Source organism: Mastomys coucha, unplaced genomic scaffold, assembly GCF_008632895.1.
Source record: "Mastomys coucha isolate ucsf_1 unplaced genomic scaffold, UCSF_Mcou_1 pScaffold3, whole genome shotgun sequence".
Taxonomy (NCBI): Eukaryota; Metazoa; Chordata; class Mammalia; order Rodentia; family Muridae; genus Mastomys; species Mastomys coucha.
In genome coordinates, this window is record NW_022196909.1 from 25,376,756 (window position 1) to 25,402,951 (window position 26,196).

The window sequence follows — 26,196 nt, forward strand, 5'->3', positions numbered from 1 at the left end:
ATATAGGACAGTGATTAGCAGATGATGGCCCCAGGACAATATTTAATTGGAGCTGGCTTACAGGTTCAGAGGTTTGGTCCATTATCATCAAGGCGGGAGCATAGCAACGTCCAGACAGGCATGGTGCACGAGGAGTTGAGAGTTCTACATCTTATTCTGAAGACAAACAGAAGACTGGCTTCCAGGCAGCTAGAATGGGGGTCTTAAAGCTCATGTCCACAGTGACACACCTACTCCAACAAGGCCACACCTCCAAATGGTTGCCACTCCCTGGGCCAAGCATATTCAAACCACCACAATGTCCGTTTCATGCCAGTAAAATACTGTTTTGATTACTGTTGCTTTGTAACATAATTTGAAATCAGCTCATACGATACTTCTCCCTCTGTTCTTCTCAGGATTGTCTGAGGGATTTTTGTGCTTCCCAACACATTTTCAATTATTTGTCTACTTCTATAAAGACTTCAACTAGAATTTTGGTATAAATTCCTATAAATCAATACTATACTTTGGGGAAGGGTAGACATTTTGTTTTTATATATTTTTTAGTTACTTAAGATAACTTTTAACTTTAAATATATTTTGATCATATTCTTACCCTCTCCAAGTCCTTCCAGACACTCCACCCCTCAAAAAACTGTTCTTTTTAAATAAAAAAACAAACAAAAACCAAACCAAGAAAAAAATAAAACACTACCCAAAAAGAAAAGCAAAACACCAAACTGTAATCAAATAAAAGCACACACACACAGACACACAAAAATGTGAAGTCCATTATATATAGGTTATCTACTCCTGAACATGAGGCCAGCCCTGGTGTGGTTGATATACTCCATTGGAGAAAACTGATTTTTCCCTCTCCCAGCAGGTACAAGCGACAGTTCAGTTGATAATTTTTACCCTAGTGAATAGGATTTCATTCATTCATTCATTCATTCACTCATTTATTCATTTAAAGAAATGTAACAAAATATAACAAAACAAAAACCGTCACATTGACTCTGGACAAGACGAACCAATAGAAGGAAAAGAGCCAGAGAAAAGGCACAAGAGTCAGAGACACACTTGGAACTCCCTTAAAAACACTAAACTATAAAATAAGCACAGAGGACCTGGTGCCGACTCCTGCAGACCCTGTGCACTCTGCTTCGGTTCTTGTGAGTTCCAAAGAGCTTTGCTCATAATAACTGGAAGGTTTTGTTCTCTTGGTATCCTTCATCCCCTCTGGTTCTTACTCCCTCTGTGCTCCCTCTTCTACAGGGTTCCCTGAACTCTGAGGGGAGGGATTGGATGGAGACATCCCATCTGGGTCTCACTGTCTCTCCTAAGGTCTCTTGCTCTCTGCACAATGTCTGGGTCTCTACCAGCTAAAGGAGGAAGCTTCTCTGATAATGGCAATCTATGGACATGGAATATCTTTCCATTTCTTGTTTCTTAGTCCATTTCTTTCATTAATGTTCCATCAATGTGTGGGTCTCATTCTCTTTTACGTCCCGGATTCAACTGATTGCAAAGTATTTTACTAATTTGGATGTCATTGCAAATGGTTTTGCTGTATTAAGTTTCCAGGTGGCTTATAATGTAGAAATACAACTGATTTTTTTAAATTTATTTGTTACCTACTCACTTTACATACTGCTCACTGCCCCCCCTTCCGTTCACCCCCTCCTACAGTCCTTCCCCCATTCCTACTCCCCTTCTCCTTCTGAGTGAGTGGATGACCTGCTTCATATCCCCCAACCCTGGCACATCAAATCTCTACGAGGCTAGGTGTATCCTCTCCCACTGAGGCCCGACAAGACAGCCCAGCTAGACCATATCCCACAGCCAGGCAACAGCTTTTGGGACAGCCCTCGGTCCATTTGTTTGGGACCCACACGAAGACCAAGCTGCACATCTGCTACATATGTGCGGGGAGGCCTAGGTCCAGCCTGTGTATGTCCTTTGGCTGGTGGTTCAGTCTTGAATTTTTTTTTTTTTTTTTAGTTTTTTGAGACAGGGTTTCTCTTTGTAGCCCTGGCTGTCCTGAAACTCACTCTGTAGACCAGGCTGGCCTCAAACTCAGAAATCCACCTGCCTCTGCCTCCCAAGTGTTGGGATAAAAGGCGTGCGCCACCACTGCCAGGCCAGTCTTGAATATTTTTATTAGTTTTAATAATTCTAATGGCATCTTGAGAGTTTTTTCTAAGATCATGACCTCTACAGACACAATTTTATTCTTCCTTTCAGACTTGGATTTATTTATTTATGTCTAACTCCTCTGGTTGGTTCCGGTTCTCTATTGTTGAAGGTGGGAACCCTTACCTTATTTCTGATCTTAAGAGAAAAATATCCAGCATTTTAGTATTGCTTATATGATTACCTATAAACTTATGGACTTTCGTATTGAGTACATTTTTTTTTATTTTCTAATTTGTTGAATTGTGATCATGAAAGAAAGCTGAGTTTTAGCAAATTGATCCCCACATGTATTAACATGCTGGGGTTTTTTTTGTTTTTTTTTGTTTTTGTTTTTGTTTTTTGTTTTTTGGCTTGCTTGTTTGTTTGTTTGTAGCTGTTCTTTCTGTCACTGTGGGATATCACAGTGGCCAGTTTTCATCTTACACCATCCTGGCGTTCTAAGGATGAATCACACTTGGTTGTGGTCTATTGTCACTTTAATGTGCATTAGAATTTTGTTTGCTAGGCTATATTAATGCTTTTCATCTATGCTTAAAAGGAACTGGCACAAATTCCTCAAGGACTTTGGAGACATCACAAGTGAGGTCATCTGGAAGGTTTCTTTCTTCTAAGTGGCCATAGAGAATGTTATTCGAAAACAAAGTGGTGGTACCCATGGATCAGAGAAGACAGAGGGCACCAGGCCCTGGGATTGGAGTGTTTATCAGGAGAATAGAAGGGTGTTTGCTGCTGTGGTTCAGTGGCTGCTGTGGTTCAGTGGCTGCTGTGGTTCAGTGGCTGTTGTCTTACTCACTTGGTCAGTTTAGATTTTCTACTGCTTCAATCTCAGTAGGTTGCGGATTTCTAGGAATTTAGTTTTTTCTATGCTACCCAGTTTGTTGGTGTATAATTTTTCATAGTGGTCTCCTTGGATGCTCTGTGGTTGCGTGCTACTGGTTGTATACCCCACATATTTGGGGGGATGCTTTCCCTTTTATCACAGAATATTCCATTATGGGACTACACCACCGTTTATTCACCCATTCAGTATCTTAAAGACATTTTGGGTTCTTCTTATATAATTTTTTTCCTATAGAAAACTGAATAAGCATTCGTGTGTAATTTTTTACTCAAGGTGTGGCTTTGAAACAGAATCTCTCAATATCTCTTTGTAGCCCTAGCTGTCCTGGAACTCACTATGTAGATCAGGCTGTTCCTGAACTTAGAGAGATCCTCCTGCCTCTGCCCCACAACTGCTAGGATTAAAGGCATGCACCACTACGGGACAGATGTTTTTGTTGCTCCACCTCTTTGCTAGCCTTTGCTCTCATTCTGTTGTTTAGATTTTAGCCATTCATGTAGATGGGATTTTTGCTTTTTAAATGGACTCTTTCAGTGATTTGCTCAATATGTTCAAAATAGCATAAGCACTGGACAGATGTTATTTAATGTGATTAGCAAATAGAAATAATATCATAAAGCAAACTTTCATGTTGCTGTGATCCAGTTCCTAGATTCTAAAAATGGACAAGAAAATGGACAAGTGTTTGTAATATTGAATTCATGAAGAACCCCCATTTAAAAAGCTGTACTGCATTGGGCGTTGGTGGTGCACGCCTTTAATCCCAGCACTTGGGAGGCAGAGGCAGGGGGATTTCTAAATTCAAGGCCAGCCTGGTCTACAAAGTGAGCTTCAGGACAGCCAGGGCTATACAGAGAAACCCTGTCTTGAACCCCCCCCCAAAAAAAATAAATAAATAAAAGAGCGTTTCTCTCAAAAAAAAAAAATGCTGTACTGTAGTTGGTACATTAGACAATAGCTTTGCTAAGACTTGTCACCTCTGAAGAAAACTGGTACACAACTAAAAGTTTAGAAAACCAGAGAAGTTAGGTTTGGTTCTTCCTCCCAGGCCCATGCTCAGACTAAAATATATTTATCATGTTCCCAGAAATAAGACTCAAAATATATTTACAAATACCTTGGGCATATAAGTAGGCTCTTATCTGACTACATCATAACTTATTATAACCCATTTACTCTGATCTACATTCTGCCACTCGACTGGTTTCCTGTGCTCAGGTATCATGCATCTGTCTCATCGCATCTACCCGGATGAATCTCCCGCACCTGGCTCTATGGCCCACCTTCTATTCTACCCTTTCTTATTGGCCATAGGTTTTTTAATTGACGAGTGATGCATCCATATAACACACAAGGTATTCTTTCTACAGAAAAACAATTGAGAATCATAACAGATGATGAATTATGAAGGCAATTGAAATCTGGGGCTTTGAAATTAGCAGCTGGTTTGAGCAACAGTTTTATATTTAATAATAAAATATAATTTAAAAATTTGAACTTTAGTTATCTGTAAAACCCAGGGAAAAATAACACATGGCTAACTAGGTTATTTGACCTTTAGAGACTATTTTTTTTGTTTTTGTTTGTTTGTTTGAGACAGGGTTTCTCTGTGTAGCCCTGGCTGTCCTGGAACTCACTCTGTAGACCAGGCTGGCCTCGAACTCAGAAAACAAGTGCTTTGATTAAAGGCATGTGCTACTACTGCCCTGTTTAAAGACTATTTTTTAAAAGACCTAGCATCTAGGTTTTGTTTGATGAGCATTATATCCAATCCCTCTCCTGCCCCCTCCTCCCATCACAGTGGTCAGAATTCTCTAGTCTGACAACTAAACTGCCCAGTGAACACATAAACTAGCTACTTACTGGACAGTCACATCTTTCATTTATGTGCCCATCTTAGACAGGCAGGTTGTAGCACACACAAGCTATGGCGAACATGATTTCTTATAAGCTGCAAGAAATTTCGGTGCATCCTGAAATTTCCAGTATTTTGGGATTTCCCTGGATTACCCAGAAATTAGATATTGGTTTCATAAAATACACAAAAGTACAGATGTTAGAACCTGGACAACTGGTGGAGCCGAGTTACAGTAATCCATCACCTTGCAGGTGTGTGGTAGAACAGTAACCCAAGTGTCAAGTTCATCCCTATGGCTATACTCAACATAGCTTCCTTCTAACACAGAAGTGATAGCTGCAAGTTATTCATTTAAAATATTAATAATAGCAGAATCAACCGTTGGTGCATTGAATAGGCCTTCGTAACCCTTCAGGAATGATTGTAGAAGGAAGGAATTCATTGTAAGTAATCAGGCACATAAGCATCCCTCTTTTTTAAAGGTTAAGTTTTAAAAGGAAGATCAGAGATGTGGCTGTGAATTGTTCTGACCCCCAAAGAAGACTCCAGGCACTGAGGCAGGGGGGGTAGGACAAGTTGGATCTTACAAACAAAGTTACTATAAGTCTCAGGCATACAAACCCTCCCAGGAGGACAGGTGCAAAGGTTTAGACAACCTTGTGACAACCTCTGTGCTTTCTTTACCTTTGGGTCCTAGAGAATTGCAGGCACCACCCCCCTCCTCCCAACCCTACTCCCACCCCTTCCCCCAACCCCACACCAAGCCGTCTGAAGAATTCCAAGTACCTGATTTGGGAACAGAGAGATTAAACAATTTATTTCCCGAGAACATTTTTAAGGGTTCTGTTCTTTCCCAACACAATAACAACTTGTTCATGGGGAACCTGAGGTATTTAGTTGTTGAAATGGGCAGTGCTGGCACATGCCTTTAATCTCAGCACTCAGGCAAGCGGATCTCTATGAGATCAAGGCCAGCCTGGTCTACAGAATAATTTCAGGATTCCCAGGGCCATACAGAAAAATCCTGTCTAGAAAAACAAATAGAAAGAGAAAGGGCAGGGTGTGGCTCGTTGTAGAAAAACTGTTCCTTGAAATTCTTTGTACCAATTCTGAATTTGAAGGTATTGCTAGGTATTTAATTGGGATTGAAGCCACATCTGACCTTAATCTGAGGCTAGTGAGAGCAGGACTTTGAAACACATACCACTTCTATTGTACAATACCATCCTGCCTTACAAATTAATTCTCCCAAAAGATGATTTTGGAGGCATATGTGAAGCCTGATGATAGCCAGCCAAGCAATTGACATAAGGCTAGAAACAAAATCCAAAGCAACACATTGAAGGCTGGAATAATGCTAGAAGAAATGCCGCTGCTATCACGCACTGACTGGTGTGCCAGAGCACTGGAAGTCCCGGGGGAAATGAATTATTCAAATGCAAATGTTTATTATTATTACTACTTAAATTGTTGTAATAAATTCCTGAAAATGAGACACCTCTCAGGACTAATGAAATATGTATGAGCCACATACCAGCAGCTTTATCATTTAGCCTTAAAAATGGCAAATACAAAGAGCCATTTCTATAATCTCAGATCAAATGTATTTGGCCCCATTTAGAGCTGCTCAAAGGGCTCCGATGATATTTTGTTTGAAAACTGTGGAGAACCTCGTGTGCTTCCACCAAAGAATGAAAATGTTTTCACTGGGAAGGGGAGATTGGAGAGCAGTTGAGTCTGTGTAGAGTGTGGGAAGACAACTCCAGGGAGAGTTTCTGACCAACTCCCCAGGTATTCCTAGGCACTATGACTGCTACTGTAATTTTTTAAAGCTATTTTTTATATCAAGTACACTATTTTATCTCACAAGAAGTGTATGAATATAATATGAGCTAAGAAATTGGCATCTGAAATCAACAGAGCATTTAAATATGCCAGGAAATCCCACAGATGTTTTGAAGTTCTCAGATGACTTGCTTTAATGAATAAATAGCACTTCTAATGCGTAGAAAATGGATAGTGAGTGCAAAACTCAGTAGAAAACATGGCTATTAATCATTTGGCATCAGCACTTAGGTTACTAATGAATTAGCATGTTGGCATGTGTTTCCTACTTGGTTTTGTCTTTTTAATATTTTCACTTTTTAGAATTTTAGTTAGCATATAAAATGGGTTTCATCATGACATTTTAATTATATAGACACATATTAATACACATATATGCATGTATATGTATCTTGTACATATGTATGTATATATGTACAAATACATATATACATGTATATATATGCATATATACATATATATACCTTATATATGTGTACCGTATATATGTATATTTGTGTGTGTATACATGTACTTGTACCTTGCTAATATTTATGTGTGTATTTATACTCTTGTTATTCTCCTTTGCCCCCCCCCCATTCTTGGTGATTCCCTTCCCCCCTAGTAGATTCACTTCTGCTTTCATTTATATATATATATATATATATGCATTTGAATATAATTTATGAATAAGAAAAAAACATGTCATGTTTTCTCCCTCCCCTGCCCTCACTTTATACCCTTTCCTCCCCCTTTGTAATTATTTGGATGAGAATTATTCTATGAGCTCCATAGGCTCATATATGTGAATGTTTTGGTCCCAGTTGGTGAAACTGTTTGGAAAGGAGTAGGATCACAAGTGTGTTACTAGAGATGGGCTTTGAGGTTTCAAAAGGCCCAATCAGGGTCTCTCTCCCTCTTCCTCTCCCTCTCCCTCTCCCACTCTCTCCTCCCCTCCCTCCCTCCTTTTTTCCCTCTCTCCATGTCCCTCTCTCTATATCTCTGCCCCCTGCTTGTGGATCAGATGTAAGATCCATGTTACTGCTTCAGCACCACACCTTCCTGCCCTCCTTCAGCCATGCACCCTTGCTGTGATGATAATGGCAATGGACTAACAAGCCCTTTGTTATACCATGGGCAAGTCCTCATCTAAATGCTTTCTTTGGTGCCGCCTTGACCACGTGCCTCTGCACAGCAATACAACAGTAACTAAACTCTCTCTCTATGTCCTTCCTACTTTGCATCTCATATATACATGTATTTGAATCTCGAATCTGTATATGCGAGACTATGTGATATTTGTAATCCACTTAATGCGATGATCTCCAGTTCTATAAATGACATTTCATTCTTATTTGTGGTGGTCTCTCTCTCTCTCTCTCTCTCTCTCTCTCTCTCTCTCTCTCACACACACACACACACACACACACACACACACACACACATCTAAACATCATTGTCTTCATCTGTTAGCGCAGCACTGAACGATCATGAATGTGTAAGTATTTCTGTGATACGATCACTCAGATTCCAGGAGCAGTATAGGTGGATCAAATGGGAAAGGCTCCATATTGATGTCCATTGTGGGCACACAGTTCCCATCCTCTCCAGCAGTGTGTCAGGGTTCTGTGTCCGAACCCCACGTTCACCAGCATGGGTTGTCACTGTTTTCTTAACTACAGGCATGTGACAGTGGTGGCATGGCATCTCAGTGCTGCCCTCATGTGCTTTCCTTTGTGGATAAGCGTGTGTTCTGAGTGTCCAGTGGCCCCTTGTCTTTCCCTTTCAGAACTGTTCATTTTCCTATTTAGTGATATATTTTTTATGTTTGCTATTTGGAGTTCTTTATGATTCTAGATATTAATCCCATATATGTGTAAATGGCAAACACACACACATACACATACATGTACACACACGTGCATACACATGCACACGCACACACGCGCACACACATACACACATGTGCACACACATACATACACACACGTGCACATACATATACACATGTGCACACACATACATACACACACGTGCACACACACATGCACACACACACACACACACACACACACATACACACACACCCCTGCCCTATTCTATATTCTGTCTTTCCAGACAGAAACTGAGCAGAAACCTTTAATCCACAAAGTTTCATTGGTCAGTTCTTGGCATTATGTCTTAAACAATGGGACTCTTTTTCCAACAGTTCTTGCCTACACCTATATCCTAATGCATTTTCTCAACTGTTTTAAGGTGGCATTACAGATGTTTTGTTCCTCCAGACAATTTGTCTGTCTCTCCTGGCCTCCATCACTTAATATATATATATTTCTTTAGATATTTAGGTTCCTTCTTCTCTCCTGTAACTGACTGGAGGCCAGGAGCCCTAACTTACCTTTCATGTCTAGGGTACCTAGTATGCGATTCAATACAATTGGAACAGTGTCCGGGGGTTGAAAAATTAAGTATATTTGCAATAGAAGAAATAGTACATCGTTTTCCAGTGAGGAAATGTACATGCTTTTTAAATTATGTTTTATAACTTAAATTATTATGAATGAGACAAATAGGAAAAAACATGTCACCAGAAATGGCTTATAATAGTGAGCTTGCCATTCTATGCTTGTCCATTCAACTCATTTCTAATGCAGTCATAGTATATTCTAATACAAGGAGTAAATAACTAATAGCCCTTAATGTCCTTCCAGGTTGGGTCATTTTACTAGAATCATGGCACTTACCCACTGACAGTGACACCCCACCTTCTGCCCACCTGAGTGCTCTACCAACCTTTCCTCCACCCACTGGCCCTTGGCGATGAATGGAAGAATAGGAACAATATGATGAAGAAAGGAATATGATGGAAGGTGGAAGGAAGGAGGAGGGATACAGGTATTTACCTGAGCTTCCTTCAGAGTTCCTTCATTTATTTATATAGTCATTCATTTCCTCTTAGGGTCATGTGGAAGGAAATGCCCAAGGCCAGTGTGCTCGGGTAGGGAAGAATAAACTCTCGGCACGTCAGAGACAAAGGCAGGGCCACAGTCCACACCCTAGGGTCTCCACCCAAGATGACCAGAGACCTGATCCAAGGGGAATGAGGGACAGATAATCTTAGTCCTGAACCCCTTGATCGAGGGAAAAACAAAAACAGTATTTCATGAATGGAGTGACTGGGGACTCTAGGCAGCCCGAGTGTGACAATCATAGCTCTTATAGGTCTTGCCTTCCCCTATTCTCTCTGCCTTGATAAAAACTGTTAGATTACATTCCTAAAGCTAGCTAGCCACCAAGGTCTATCCCCTTATTTGGCTATTTCCTCCCCGCTGAGGCTGACCACCATGGTTCAAGGCAACAAGGGAGAAGGGGAGGAGGAATTTGCTCAGTGACAAAGGGCTATCTCTGGATACAGAGGAGGCAGACCAGGCGCGTAAGCAAATGGTTGTTTATAAAGGTAAGGGGGGAACCCCCATGTGAGGATGAGTTGTTTAATTTAATTGGGCTTGTTACTTGGGGCTTCTTCGGGGATTTGTTACAAATTCATTACAACTTGTTGGAATGTAACCCCCCCTCCCAGACAGGTTTCTCTGTAGAGCCCTGACTTTCCCGGAACTCACTCTAAATCAAGCTGGCCTTGACCTTAGAGATCCACCTGCCTCTGCCTTACAAGTGCTGGGGCTTAAAGGCATGCACCACCACCCACCACCACCACCCAGAGAAAACTTCTTTTAAGTAGCAGGAGAAAATGTCACTGGGTAGAGGGTGTATGCCACAGGATGGGATGGGGGCACGGATGAGCATGCTTGCTCACGCTGTATCCGTGTCTTCTCCGTTCAGTTTTTAAAATAAGAATTTAATGAGCATTTACCAGAAACTAAATTACTGGTAAGCTTTTGTCAGAAAAAATTATTTATGCATAAAATAACAAACAACTAGTTTATTATGAAGTCAGAGGAGCACCCCCCAAACTATTCTGTTTTTTTTTTTTAGAGAAAAAAATAAAACAAGCAATCACATCATTTAATTATCATTTAAAACAGGAGAATTTGCATAATAATGCACTGCCTGTTTCAGTTTCAAAACATTAATTGGGAGGTCATTAGACAGAGAGGCCAGAGTATTCGGAGCCTAAGTGTAAACAGCCAGAAGCCAGCAGCTAATTGTTGATGGGGACTTTCCACGGAAAGTCTAAATCTTTTCCATTCGTCCCGCCCACCTCTCTCGGCCCCACCCTCAAGGCAGCGCTGAACTGCTTATGGCCTACCGTTGCTGAAGGGACCTATACTTGTACAAGACACCCCCAAGACCAAGTTCTCAGCACAAAGGAGATGCTTTTTCCCCAGAGGGACAGAGGGCAGGCAGTAAGAGACAAAGACAGGAGATAGAGAAGGGGACCGACAACAAGGGAGAAGGGGAGGAGGAATTTGCTCAGCGACTAAGGGCTATCTCTGGATACAGAGGAGGCAGAGGAGTGACAAAGGGCTATCTCTGGATAGAGAGGAGGCAGACCAGGCACGTAAGCAAATGGTGGTTTATAAAGGTAAAGAGGGAACCCCCATGTGAGGATGAGTTGTTTAATTTAATTGGACTTGCTACTTGGGGCTTCTGGTTGCTGGACTTCAATACTTTGCTAGCTGAACCTTGGTGGTCAGCCTCAGCGGGGAGGAAATAAGGGAATAGACCTTGGTGGCTAGCTAGCTTTAGGAATGTAATCTAACAGTTTTTATCAAGGCAGAGAGAATAGGGGAAGGGCAAGACTATAAGGGCTATGATTGTCACGCTCGGGCTGCCTAGAGTCCCCAGTCACTCCATTCATGAACTACTGTCCTCTCAAATCCTCTTCAAGTTTTCATTGTGCCTAAGTTTGTTTTTCAGTATTTCCAACACAGAACATATCTAAACCAAATCAGTATTCAGGTTTTCAACTCAGATTTATCTTGGAACCCAAGAACTGCTTCAGGGCTCTGCATTCAGAATGAATAACGTGCAAACTCCCAACAGGAGCGAGAGGGCTAAATGGTGTTTTCACAGGCCTTCCATCTTATCTGGCGATAACTGTCAGCCGTACTGGGGGGGTACAATCAGATCGGGCCAGGATTTGATGCGAGAGCAGGTACGGTCGTTTCTTCTGTGAGACAGATTGTTGGCAAAGCTGCTGTCCTGTGCTGGCCAGCACTCCACAGAGACGCAGGGAAGCATTTCAGGGAGAATTCTTTCTCAAGACCATAGATGCGATGTCCGAGCATTGGCTGAACTTTCATCGCGGGGGAACCAGCTGATATCTGTATTATACCCGCTTCCTCAGAAACCTCTTGTATCACACATCTGCCACATCTTAAGAGCCTTTACCAGCGTCTCTTTGAAAAAGCTTCAGTTTATATAATTTTATGACGTGTTGCTTCCGTGAGGGGTGAGAACACGAGAACCACACGAAACACCGAATTAATCTTTCTCTATGAAGAGTGTGATGGGTGGAACCCATCACAGGTGGGGTGAGACAAGGGCAGTTCCTTAGAAAACATACCTCACGTGAGCTGTGGAAGTTAGCAGAAGTCAAAATGGACCACCCCAAATCCACAGAACTTCAGTATGTTCTTTCATCCTATAAACTAATAGCCATTTTAATAGCATTCTTCACGACGGCACTTTCCCTTGCAGGGCACTTGGAAGTGGAGCTAGCTAGCTGCTGCTGCTGATCTAGGAGAAAGGCTTTCCTTGGCTGATGCTCCTAATCACTAATGAATTTCAGATGTGTAATTAGCATCTTGGCACTGACTTTTTCTTCAGCTCAAATTGGGGGCACTTTAATGATCTCTAAGACAGGAAAACAGTCTCGTGGAAAGTGCAAGGACTATGGCCTGGAAGAATTAGATTTGAGGGCCTTCATTTGCTGTGAGCTAGCTAGACTTTGACCTCTACACATAAACCAGGACTCTTCCCAAGGAGCAAGCCAACGGAATTACATGTTCTTTTGATGACATTCTCGGCCAACCTTTATATAGACAGTTTGTTTTGAAGGTAATCAGAGTTAGCATAGTAATACATTCATTACTACATTAATACATTCAGATTATGCTCAGACCATGATATATATATATATATACAAATATAAAGTCTGTCATTAACATGCTTGTGGTATGGTAGGATTGTGAAAGTTTCAGTCTTGCCACATCTTTTCATAGCTGTATGATTTTGGCCTATCACATTAAATCTGGATTTCTTTGTGCTCACATTTTAGTAGAATGAAAAAAAAAAATGAAACTCACTTTGTAGCCCATGATGGCATCAAGTTTGTGCTTCTCCTGCCCCCAAGTGCTGGGATTATGGTCATGAGCCACCACTCCTGTCAAGAAAGGGTTCAATATAAATAAAAAGGAAGGGAGGGTCAGATGGTGGGGCGCTCTATTTTGAGTACCCTGTCCAATTGGTTCTGCCCTTCTGGCTGTTTGCAATGTAAATAGGACAGCCTGCGCTCATCCTGAGGATGGCATATGACCCATGGTCTTTCCTGAGCTCCTCTGCCGGATACCGCTCCAATGTACAAGTCCTCAAAGGAGCTCCTGCTGTTGTTCTTCACAGGAGAGTAATTCTTTGGCGCAAGCTCTAGGGATGAGGGACAGCCCAGGGTCAACTCAGTTCCAGGGAGCAGCTCTAGAGGAATGTGAGGCTTCAAAACTGGGGTAAAGTAAAGGCCTGGAAGATGGATCCGCAGCCTCCGGAACTCCGCTGGCGAGTGCGGCATGGGTGTTTATGGGCTCACTGTGTGCCACCATTTCTCTTTCTCCCTCTCTCACTACTCCTCAGAGTCCCCATTGACCACACAACTGAGGACAGAAAAACCACAAGGCGCTCCCATTAATTCTTTAAAGTCAGAGCACCTGGCAGGTGTCAGCTTTCTGGTCATGTGACATGGGTGATTATGAAAGGTGTCTAGCTTGCAAAGTGCCCCCAACTTGTTTGAAATTTCTTTTTAATTCTTACTGGTTTTTGAAGAATGGTTCTACCTATTTGCAAATATGCAGGTACACACATACAGCTTTGTACTCAAAGCTGCGCAGCACGTTTAACACAAGAACATACCTTGCATTTCTCATCTCACTGGGCTCTTAGCAGTGAGAGAACCCAAGGAATTTAGAAATGGCAGTGATTAGGCTCAGATGAAAATAAGCCTAGTTTTAATAGAAATTCAATTCTAAGTGCACCACAGGAGGGCAATTCATGGGCACTTCTCTAGTCTCTTGAATACCCACTTGTGCTTTCCATTTGGGCTGATTAGAATATTTTGAGATGATAAAATATAGTTTTCTAGACATTTCCAACTAGACACTCAAGTGTCCTTACAAGGAGGTTACTATAGGATATTCTGCTTTTACTTTTTACCAGGTTAGAAAACCTGTAGACAAACCAATGTGTTGGCTCACAGTCCATCTGTTAGTACAAAGATTGGTACCAGCCCTTCATGACAGTGGAGATGGGGCGGGTCCCATATTCATCTTTCTCTCCTTCTCAATATCCTTCATCCCTCTGCATGTGTGTCTTATCTTAAAAACAGATTTCTTGAAAATGCATCCACCAACTTTTCCCATTTTCTTCCTGCGGTATGGCCTGAGTCTATTCTCACTGTGGCTTTGCTCTCAGTTCCCTTCATCGTTAGCAAGCTAGCTGCCAATTAATTCCTGCTAAATTACCTGGTGGGATCTAAGGTGTCACATCGTCACCTGGAATTAATGGAAGGTGCGAATTGGTTGCTTAACTGCCACCAATTCTTAAAGACACAGAGACCCAAGTTTCTCCCAGAGCCACGGTGAAGCCCACCAAAAACCTTAGGACACTTCCCGAAGGTGTGACCGTACCAGAGGATGGCTACCATTGTGTCTGACTATGGGTTTGCTTAAAAACCAGGATGCCCATGTGTGTCCAGGAAGGAAAGCATCCCACATTGCACTTAGTGCATGCTAGGTTTGACTTATACAACGGCTCATCCATGGTGACACAGATCTCGCTGTGCTAACCATTACTTGCCTCTGATCAGAAAGCAACACACACTACGTGTTTCTCCCCAGCCCCTTCCTGACTTTACTTTGGAGGTCTACCCTACCTGCTGTCTGTCTATGATGACCACTGTCCTGTTTAAGGACATGGGATCCACCCTCACAAACGTGCTTGAGGTCAGCACTCAGCACTCAAATAGGTTATTTGCCAGATACCACACTTAGGTGCCATTTTTCTGGTCTTCGTCAGCAATAACCATTTCTTTCTCAGTCCCACTTCAGGCACAGGCCACTGATGGTTTCCATTTCTCTTCAGATCTGAAGGGCTTGAAAAGCATACCTGGCTTTGCTGTCCTTGTATCTTGCCTTCTATCCCCCTTCGGTCTGCTTTCATATCACCCTACCAAACTTCCCTGGTGGAGCTCACCAGTGCTCAATCCAGTGGTGTCTTCCAGACCTCTCAGCCACATTAAAGACACCTCACAGTTCCTTTCTCAGTGGCTCCGGGAGAAATTTGGGTCTTTGTATCTTTAGTATGTTAATACGAGGCGATGATTTACCACTGTGATAAGTTAGCAGGGTTGCAGTTTTGCTTTCTATGAGATGCGTCTTTGAATGGTAACCGTAGAGCTCAGAACTTGTTTGTAGCAAGAAAGTAGTCTTCAAATTGGCCTATTATCCATTTCTTACATTTATCCTACTTTTTTAGACATGTCAAAGAACTTCACATGTAAAAGAAAGAATTGCTTCCCACACCAACAATAGGACATACAGTTGTCAGAGATGAACACACACACACACACACACACACACACACACACACACACACACACACAAAAGCAGACTCTAGAAATAGGTCTATGGACAAGTCTCTTCACTTGGCTTCTGGATCATCACGCCCCCTTGGTGTCCTTGCTGCCTCACTGGCTGCTCTGTTATATCCTTGGCTGACTACTCCACCACATCCTTCTAGTCACTATGACATCCTCACAGAGAAGGTCCCATGCCATTTTTGTTCTGATCTACCCTCAAGTCACTTGGTACCTCCTCTAGGCCAATGAGTTCGGACGCCATTGACTGCTCAATGTCTCACAGCTGTACCTCTAACCCAGACCTTTACCAAGTCCACACTCATACTCAGTGTTCAGGGACAACTGTCTCCTGATCTCCCTCATCCACTACTGCCCCCATCCTGACACCTCATCCTCAGCAGGCCATCAAGGGATCATAGGCAGAGCCCATGACTATTTTATTTCAAATTCCACAGTGGCTGCTGGATACAAGTCCCAGTCTCCCACCCACTCCAAGGCTGTCCCAATCCACCCTCACTTTCCCACTGGTCCTGACCTGGCCAGCCACACACTGCCTAGGAGTCTGCATGTACTACCCCCAGCCCAGACTGCCCTTACCCAGTGTCTGCATAGACTACTGCCTTGCCTCTGCCAGGTCTTTAGTAAGCATCATCTTGCTGAGACCCTTCCTCGAGCATCCCCGACCCACATCCTTTAACTTTCCTTTCTCCTTGACCCCATCACTTTGTATCCATAAGTTTTTCTGGTTTATCTTCTCTCTTGCCCCCAGGATGCAAGCTCCATGAGAGATGAGTCATGTCTATCACTGGATATGTCTATTTATCATCAGGGCCGGGTTTATAACCCTGAGCCACAAAGAGGGCATAAGATCCATTTGTCAAATGGTTCTACAGAGGTCTCCTGTATATGAGTTCCAGAAAACCAGTTTTCCTAAGACAGGGACCAGGTCTGCACGTAAGGATCTCTTTCCAAAGCTCTTCTTCCTGGACTGAGGACTCACTGGAAGCTGCCCCTCTTCTGTCAAAGCCTTGCCTCAGTAGCTCAACATGCAACTCAAAAGGTCATATGCATTTGAACTATCTGTTTATGGGTATGCTATTTACCCAGTAATTATCATGCAATTTTGCTTTCTAGGAGTTGTTGCTTTTAATAGTCATCGTAAAGTGTAAGCTCAGGACTTGGTTGTAGCAAGAAAGTGGTCTTCAAATTGGCATGTTAATTTTTTTTTTTTTACATTTATTCTACTTCTTAGTCATGTCGAAGAACTTCACATATAAAAGAAAGCATTGCTTCTCACTACAACAATGTAACTTATATTCATCAGAGATTGTCACAGAAAAGCAGATTCTAGAAATGGGTCTGTGGACCACAGCAACCTGCTCTCGGGCTGACACTTGCCAACTGCTTCTCCTGCGCCAACAGTACCAGGCGGCATGTTGGAGGAAATATCAGAGAATGTGAAATCACATTCTCTCAGTCCTGATGCAGGAAAAGGGCAAACTGCCCATCCTTATCCATCTCCCATCATAACAGCAAGGAATACATGAAAGTTTTTAAATTTTATTTGCAATGCAGAAGTTAAAATGAATTAGTAAACAGCTAGCAAGGGCATCTTGACTCTGAATTGTCTGGGGAATGATGAAATCAATTTTTTTGCAGCAGTCACACAACTTGAGGTTTTGATGTCATTTGTTACAATGTTGTCTGGAATTCCGGAACTGTTTGGTTAGGGGTGATCTGGACAGGTCTGGAGTTGACATCTGGTAGTAATTGGGTAACCGAATATCATAGTGGTGTTTCTTCCCTATGTATACCCTGTCATTCAAGGCATAGAGTTTATCTGCAATGTCGCTGCCAATTAAAACCGAAAACAGGCGGGAGATGTAACGATGCTGAGCAAAGAGCAGGTACAGTTTTTTTCTCCTCCAAGACACGTATCGGCAATCAGTGTCCGCTGTGAGGGTTACCTAGAAAACATAGAGATGTGTGTGAAACAAAACTAGAAAGCAACAGATTAAAACACGGTTATTGAAGGGGTTTTTGGGGGGTGGGGGTGGGGGGAGGGTTTCGAGACAGAGTTTCTCTGTGTAGCCTTGGCTGTCCTGGAACTCACTCTGTAGACCAGGCTGGCCTCGAACTCAGAAATCCGCCTTCCTCTGCCTCCCAAGCGCTAAAGGTTTATTTTTATGTGTAAGAGTGTCCGGCCTCCATATATGTACGGACACCACATGTGTGCAGTGCCCACAGAGGTCAGAAGAGGGCATCAGGTCCCAAGAAACTGGAGTTACAGACAGTTATGAGCCGCCATGTGGGTGCTGGGAAGTGAACCCAGGTCCTCTGCAAGAACAGCCAGTGCACTTAACCACTGAGCCATTTCTTCAGTCCTTTCAATGCCATTTCCCTGTCCTTTTAGGTTAAAAACCATCTTACCCGATACACAAAATGTTAAAAACTTAAGATAGTAAATATTAAAATGAACTACATAATTTCTTTCTTTCTCTCTAATCATGATGCTATGTACACAGTGCTCCTCTTGATTGTGTTTTGTGTTTCGCAGACCTACCTGATATGATAATGAGAGAGCAAGGCTGGCTAACATGAGAGGAATAGACAACTATGAAGACTGTGGACTTCTAACCCCAACATGCTTTCTCTAGTACAATATGTAATTTACAAATACCATGCTTGCGTATTTACGGACATTTGAATGTGAAGGCGCATGTGTGTGTTGGTGTATAGGAAAAAGTATAGCATAATAAATATAACTGACAGAAATGGCTGTCTCTTTAGTACTATCAGCACACTAACAGCGTAGAGATGACTAAGTTTAGACTAGCTAACGTCCATTAGCACCTTCCACTTTCAAAAACCATTTGTTTCATAGTAAGTGTGATCTTTTTCTCCTGGCATCTTCTAAACTACCACATTGGCAGTGTTTAAAGTCAAGACTTTATAAATTAATTCCCATATATGAGGTTCAACATGGGAAACCTAGAGAGCGCTCATCACAACCCCTTCCTGTCTCCTGGATTCCCATTCTTCCTGTGGTTGTACCTGTAACGACCATCAGTCAACAGGACTTACGGTTAGGAATCATGCATGAAGCGAACTGTATCCAAAGTTAAATATAAATTAAAGCTCTGTTTATTATAGGTTGTTCTATTTGTATGCTTGCTTGCTTTACAACAAATATTCATCTGTTTAAAAAGTTGGGGCCTGAACCATGGGGCATAATTGGTCCTTACCTGAAAAATGCCTTCCTCTGTGGGTCTTAGTGAATCCCACTCAGGAGAATCCAGGAACTGAAAGGGGGAGATATAATGCAGAAATTCGCCATCAACTGTCACTCGGATCCTAGCAAGACACAAGAACATCTGTTATGAGGTGAGAAGAAAGTGTGTGCACATTTAGGGGACACTTGGGGGGCTATACTTCCAGCCTTTGGTGACTTCTTCCCTGTTGAGTTTTGAAGAAAATATACTATTATAATACCCTATAAGATTTGTGTATGATATTCATCACTAGGAGTCGGGAACAGTAAGTGAAATTCACCAACAGCTCATCAAATTGTACATGCACAAGATGAGCCCATTCCACGTGTGTACCGTGCCTCGGCACAAGATGGGAGTGCATTCAGTCAGATTATTTTTTTATTACACAGGAGGGAGTTTAAGAATATAGTGGGAGATCTTCTGCAAGCACCTCTGTGAGTTAAAGGGTTAACCTTTTCTTTTTGTTACATAATTAATTTATCTATTTAATTTTATTTCATGTGCATTGGTGTCTTGCCTGCATGTATGTTTGTGCAGAGGTGTTGGATCCTGTGAAACTGGAGTTTCAGGCAGTTATGAACTACCCTGCAAGTGCTGGGAATTGAACCCTGGTCCTCTGGAACAAGAATCAGTGCTCTCGACTGCAGAGCCATCTCTCCGGCCATTAATAGTTTCAATTATATGAAAAACACATGACTGTTTTATCCTCCCTAACTTTTCCAAGTTCGGAATATATATATATATATATATATATATATATATATATATATATATATATATATATGGTGGTGTGTGTGTATTCCTGAAGTCTTTACTCTCACCTCTCACAAGTGGGCAAATGCTAGGATTTACTGAATACATTTGATAATATGAAATTAAAGATTCCCCGTTATGGAGAAGAATGCCAGAAGAGTCCACCTAAATACTTAGTGTTCTGATGAAGGCTCTGCCAGCTCAAGCTGCCTCAGCCTCCTTGCATTTCAGTGACTCGCTACAACTACTGCCTCCACAGAACTAAATTCACGCTTTGCTTCTAAGACTTGTGAATTGTATTTGTAAGATGGAAGTGTAAGACTCGAGATTATTTCCTGATTCAAGTAAATAATAGCATGTCCTCTAAATGCCCACACCTACGTCATGTCTCAAAGACTTCCCCGAGTTGCAGGGTGCTAAATGCCACCCAGGACTATATGCTGCACCGAAGAAGAAACACAGGGAACCACTCTAGAGGTGAGACCCGCGGCACGCAGGGTACGAACCTTCCTGAGACGAGCACAGAGAGTCTATCGATGGAGGTTTTCCCCTGCATGGCGTAACAGTGCTCCTTTTCCAAAGTAACCACTTCAGAGCTCAGAGCAATTGTTCTGAAAACCGGCAAAGGGATCCCAAGGGGCTTGAAGAGAGAGCTGTACAACACGTGGAATTCTCGGGCGAAGGTTATGCTGTGAACTTGATACGCGATGTGAACGAACTGCATGAAGCAGATGACAAACAGCACAAAATTCCAGGAAAATATGTCAGCAGCGCAGACGTCCACCCACGCCCAGACCGCAGAACAGAGGAAACCCAGCCCCAGCAAGCTGAAGACGTAAAGGAGCCCAAAGAATCCACTGCCACCCATAAAACCTACTACAAACAAGATACTGGCGAGGTGGTAAATGGCCCCTTCGGCCTCTTGCTTCCAGGTGGTGCAGAGTGGGTGGTCAGTCACCAGGCTTTTCCAGAAGCTTGAATTCTTCTCCATGGCTGCACTACCTGCTTCCCTGTCAGTGCTCCTTAGATGACCCCGAGGCCAATGACTGAGTCCTTCGCTTTTCCATCCCAGAACGGTGCGCTCCACAGGCCGGGAGACACGGGAGCTGGCATAGAATGGCGTTTAGTGGCTGTGGAGCTGAAAAGCTAAGGGTTCGGCCCCAGTTTCTTTAAGCTCATCTGGGCTCCTGATTCAGACGAAGTGCACAAAGATTTTACTATTTCCTGTGTGAAAGGAAAAAAAAAAAAAAAGAGACAGAGGATCTAATTAAGCTAAAAGAATGGAATGGTACTTTAGTTAATGAATCCGCAGCATCAATTATGCAAATCGTCTTCCCACTGTTAGGAAATTGGGATGTTTTAAGCACAAATATTAATTAAATGTTTAATAAAAGCATGTTTACTAGCTATTGATTTTTCGGCATGTGCAGGTTAGTTTTTATCAACTTGACGAGCTAGACTCACCTGAGAAGAAACCTCAACTGAGAAAACACCTCCATCAGACTGTTCTAGGCAAGTAGGTGGAGCATTTTCTTGGTTAATGTTTGATGTGGAAGGGCCCCGCCCACTGTGGGCGGTGCCAGCCCTAGGCAGGTCGCCCACTGTGGGCGGTGCCAGCCCTAGGCCGGTAGTCCTGAGGTATTTGAGAGAGCAAACTCAGGAAGTCGCGGGAGCAAGTCAATACAAACATTCCTCCATGGCCACTACTCCAGTTCTTGCCTCTAGATTCCTGCTCTGAGCTCCTTGCTCTGATGTCCCTCGAGGATGGACCCTAGTCTGTAAAGGGGCAAATAAACCTTTTCCTCCCCCAAGTTGGTTTTAGTCAGCCACAAACAGAAAACTGAAACACAGGATAACTAAATCCTTGGGTCAGTCAGTCTACAGCAATGGCACAGCATAAGTCAGAATCACTTGACACACAGGATTAAAAATGGAAAGCCATACACAGACTTTCCCCACGTACATTAATTAAATCAAGGTGATTCCCAAGGATGTGTATTTTGAACAAGCTCTCTATGTAATTATGATGAATCTTCCTAAACCTTCCGCTCTTGACAGATACTCTCTAATGCTGCAATAGTCATGCTTGAAACGCATCTGAGGCTCAGAGGAGCCAGGAATGAATGTGTCCAAGCTACACAGAGTGGGACCTTAGTGGCCCTGCCCACATGCTGGGTCCAAGCAAATGGTCTTCCATGAAAGATGGTTTAAACGTGACACTATAAGGACCCCCAATAAATCAGTACACATAGGAAACACAGGACCAGGAGGGAGATCTTTAAGAATACATAATAGCCTGAGAAAAAGTTTAATAAGTTGGATTCAGACAATGTAAGAAAATGTGTATAGTTGTGATGATCTGTATATGCTTGGCCCAGGGAGTGGCACTATGAGGAGGTGTGGCCAGGTTGGAGTAGGTGTGTCACTGTGAGCATGGGCTTTAAGACCCTACTCCTAGCTACCTGGAAGCTAGTCTTCCACTAGCAGCCTTCAGATGAAGATGTAGAACTCTCAGCTCTGCCTGCATCATGACTGCCTGGATGCTGCCCTGCTCCTGCTCTGATGATCATGGACTGACTGAACCTCTGAACCTGTAAGCCAGCCCCAATTAAAATATTGTCCTTTAAAAGACTTGTCTTGGTCATGGTATCTGTTCACAGTAAAACCCTAACTAAGACAATAGTACAACATGATTTTATTTGTGGTTCAGGTCAATATTGCATCCATATAAAGGAACACATTAATTCTTATTACTTAAACATTTACCAGCTGGTCAACAATACTACTGACTCTGTTCTCTTCATAAATGCTCTACTCTTCCAACCATGTGGTGGATGCTAACATGGGACCTGGGTCTGAAGAAAATTGGGCATGATGACAAGGTCCTGGATCAATGCATCATTTACCACATTCATCCTCGGCACTAAAGGCGTCACTGGGACACTCCCCTTAGCCTGAGTCATAACCACCGTGCAAGAACCTGGGATGTAGATGCTGTGTTAACTGCCTCCTAGTACACCCGTTCAGGCATCGTGTACCACAGCCGTGTCTCCTAAGGAAAGCATAAAAGTCCATGTGCAGAAGTGAACACATCTTACGAGTGGCAGGGAACCGGCCATCACTGACAGAACTAGACATGAAGATTCTGTGGCTGCTGGCACCCTGCAATCATGAACCTTTTCTCAAGTCAGGACGACCCCACGGGAGACTCAGAAAGGAGAAGGAAGAGGAGAAAGAGGAAAAGGGACAGGAGGGAAGGGACAAATGGCTCTGATACACAACCTAGAGCTATAATGTTATTTTTACTTGTTTTAAAAGCCTTCAAGCATCTGGCCGGTATCTGATCGTGACACACAGGATTCAAGCAGACCAGCATTCTGAGCATGCTCGGTTTCTCCTTTAGAAAAACAACACGCAAAACTCCATACTGCTGAGCGGTCACAGCAAAGAGCGGTTCTCAGAAATGCAAGGAGGAGCAGGAACTGCAAATACCAGCCTGCAAATGTCACTCCCCTGCGGTTTTACTTTTTAAACTGGGGCATTTTAGCCAATCAATTCTTCAGAGTACTCAACACAGCCTCAAAAACCAATATGAAAAGACCTGCTAGTAGGTCTCTGAACTTTGGGTTGAACTTCCTGAAAAATTTATACTCCTCAATGAAACGTTAAGAAGGTGCGAATAAGAGAAAGGCCACGCTGAAAAAAAAAAAAAGTTCATGGCAATTCAGAAAGGAGGTCCCTTTAAATGCTTGATCTGGAGCGCATGCTGGGTCCTCTACATTCTAGAATTGTGATCCCGAGGATCCTAGGAGAAAATGCTTCCGGCCCACTCCTTCTGTTGCACTAAGCAGCTACCAGGCCGTCTCTCCACCCTGGGCATGGTACCGCTGCAGAATGCTGACGTGCCCTGATTGAATTACTGCACGCCCAGCTCAGTGTGTTTTTATCCAGTCACCACAACAGATGCACTTTATTAGAAGAGGGGGAACTGACGGGAGCAGGTGATGGGCAGGAAAGGGCCTCTGCCATGCGCCACCATCGTACTGATGACCGAACATGATTCATCCACCAGCTGCCTGCCTCACAGATCCTCAGGCCTCGTCGTCTCTGTGTGTAAATAATCACTGAAAGGCCCAAGCGACACAATGGATTCCTTCCCCAAGCAGTAACTGATCTTGCGTGCTGAGCTACAAACGGAGAAGACGAAAATCTAGCAAACTATGCATCCAGAGTTTCCAGTTTATTCAATTTTTCTCTTAAATCCGTACGGCTTCGAATTATAAACTAGTAAGATGATAAAGAGGATTCTCAAGGGCAGGCTGCATAACCCTGGCGGCACAGTGATGAAGATTAGCCCTGGGTTGTGCTTATCTGTTTAGCAATACATTTCTCATCTCACTGTCTGAGGGAAGCCGGATATAAATCATCATGCCAAGCATGGGGGAGCTAGGACAGACTGGCAAAGTCCCGGGGGGGGGGGCGGGTTGGGCCCAGCCTGGCAAAGTCCCCGAGGAAGCTGGGCACAGCCTGGTGAAGTCTCTGGCTTCAGGTAAAAGGGTAGTTCGTTACACCCTTCGCTGCAGCGTGGGAGCTTAAGCGCCTGTATGACCAGGTTCACTCGGGCCAGGAGGCAGATTTTTGAATCAGGTTTGCCAGGAAGCTAAATACAGCTCTACACGGACTGCTCAGTTCATAACGGTCTATGTCTGGAAACAGAAGCAGCCACGTGTGAAACCATTTGGTGTATTGTTTAACGTTGACTGAGCCTTCCTCTAGGCTCTGAAATTGTAAGGGGCAGCAGGGCCAGAGACAGATGGTATTATATGGCTGACCCTTTGCCTCCAATGAGTGTTAGTTGGACATACTACGATATTCGCCCCTAACATGAGATGTTGAAACATATTCTGGGTGCCCTTAGTGCACAGATGCAGGGAAGAGCCCAACATCTGAGGTACATCAACACAAACACACTGGGGAGTTGGGGAATCTTTTGCCCCCAAAACATCTGGACCAATTCCAAATTCAAGGTGAATCCTTTGCCTATAACCTTGCACTTCTTAAGAACATTTAATTACTGCTTTGATTAAAGACAACAACTAGTATGGTAGCCGGTGCTATTGAGTTAGTTTGGGTTGCCAAGCAACCCACAAGCTCAAAAATACCAATATTCTACTCATTAATTGGAATCAGATCCCAACTTCAGTATGTGTTCCATATGCTAAGCTCTCATTTTCCGCAGCTGTCTTTTTTTTCCTACTTATCCTTGAGATGGCACATGTATTCAATACTTATGTGCTAGGCAGATTTTTAAAACTATCTTACTGTAACAACCCTACCAGGCAGGTAATTTTACTCCGGGGAATTATGAAATTCAGAGAAGGTAAAAATGTTGTTCAAGGGCAAACTGTTTAAGTGTGACACATATTCTCTACTGCACTAATCTGCTTCCATGACACATCACCAGGACTTAGAAACCACAGCTCTTACTCTGCCTTCTGTTCTCTACGTGAGCCTAAGAAAGTTTATTCGCCAACAAAGAAGCAAGGGAAACACCAACTATTCTATCTGCTTTAAGTGGTACCAGACACCAGGGAAGGTGGCAACTCTCAGAATCCCAACAGTCAGGAGGCTGAGGAGGATGAGCTTGAATTAGGGGCCAGCCTACGCTACAGAGTGGGTCTTGTCTAAAAAGCAGATAGCAAACAAAGAACCAGTAGAAGTTTCCCCACTCAGGGTCACTTATGGCCTCCTCATCCGTGGGGCTTTTGACTAGGTTTATAGCACTAGATATGAACTCTCTCTTGTTAAACAGATCTAATCAGAAAGCAGTTGGTCACCACCAGAACTGTCACATACCCATGGGCACCACCATAGCTGTCACACCACTTTTATACCCATGAGCATTTTGCTTGGTAGGTCAGTATTGTACTTTAAAGGGTTCACAACTGGATAAGACAACAGATGACGGACTCCTCTACTCCAACAGCCTCCATTGTCCCTTCCAGCACCATAAAAGCAAGCCAGCAGGGAGGAAGCTTCTAGCTCAATTTCAACTTAATGTTTCTATGTCCCGAAGCCATATTATACGGCACCTTCAGCAATAGGGGCTTACTTATTCTCTAGGTCTGATGCATTACCAAGAGCAACAGCAATAGCCTGTGTTGTTTTGGGGGCTTCTAGGGTTTCCATGGTCAACAACTTAGAAAGGTTTGTCACACCTAGCTCTACAATATTCCTTTAAAAACCTACACAGTCTGTCTGGGCCGGTGCCCTAAGCAGACCTTGGGTGCAAACTCGACAGCCAGTCCCACAACACCCAGAGGAAGCTCCACTCCCAGGTGCTCTAACAGGTCCAGGATCACAGGATCCCAGAATCACAGGATCCCAGAGACAGCTTGACTCTGAGGAGTTCTGACACAACCAGAATCACAGGAAGGACAGGCCTCAGTCAGATTTAGCCAGGGCAGGTAGCACTAGGGATAACCAGATGGCAGGAGGCAAGCATAAGAAAATAAGCAACAGAAACCAAAGTTACTTGGCATCATCAGATCCCAATTCTCCCACTATAGCAAGTCCAATAGATGGACACACCATCACACTGGAAAAGCAAGGTTCAGATCTAAAATCACTTCTCATGATGATGATACGGGACTTTTTTTTT

General features: G+C 43.1%; 1 protein-coding gene across 3 annotated transcripts in view; it reads right to left on the reverse strand.

Moving 5' to 3' along the window:
- Nucleotides 1-17,050: 17,050 nt before the first annotated feature.
- Popdc3 (popeye domain containing 3) overlaps nucleotides 17,051-26,196 on the reverse strand; it is a 29,665-nt gene continuing 20,519 nt past the window's right edge. For 2 of the 3 annotated variants that reach the window (XM_031347526.1, XM_031347528.1), the window contains 3 exons: nucleotides 20,042-20,759; nucleotides 18,756-18,864; nucleotides 17,051-17,477 (listed from right to left, as the gene is read on the reverse strand). In XM_031347526.1, the coding sequence (XP_031203386.1) occupies nucleotides 17,196-17,477; nucleotides 18,756-18,864; nucleotides 20,042-20,526 (876 nt within the window). In that variant the 5' untranslated portion in view covers nucleotides 20,527-20,759 and the 3' untranslated portion in view covers nucleotides 17,051-17,195. The remainder of the gene's footprint in view (nucleotides 17,478-18,755; nucleotides 18,865-20,041; nucleotides 20,760-26,196) is intronic. The other variant, XM_031347529.1, reaches the window with a different exon arrangement.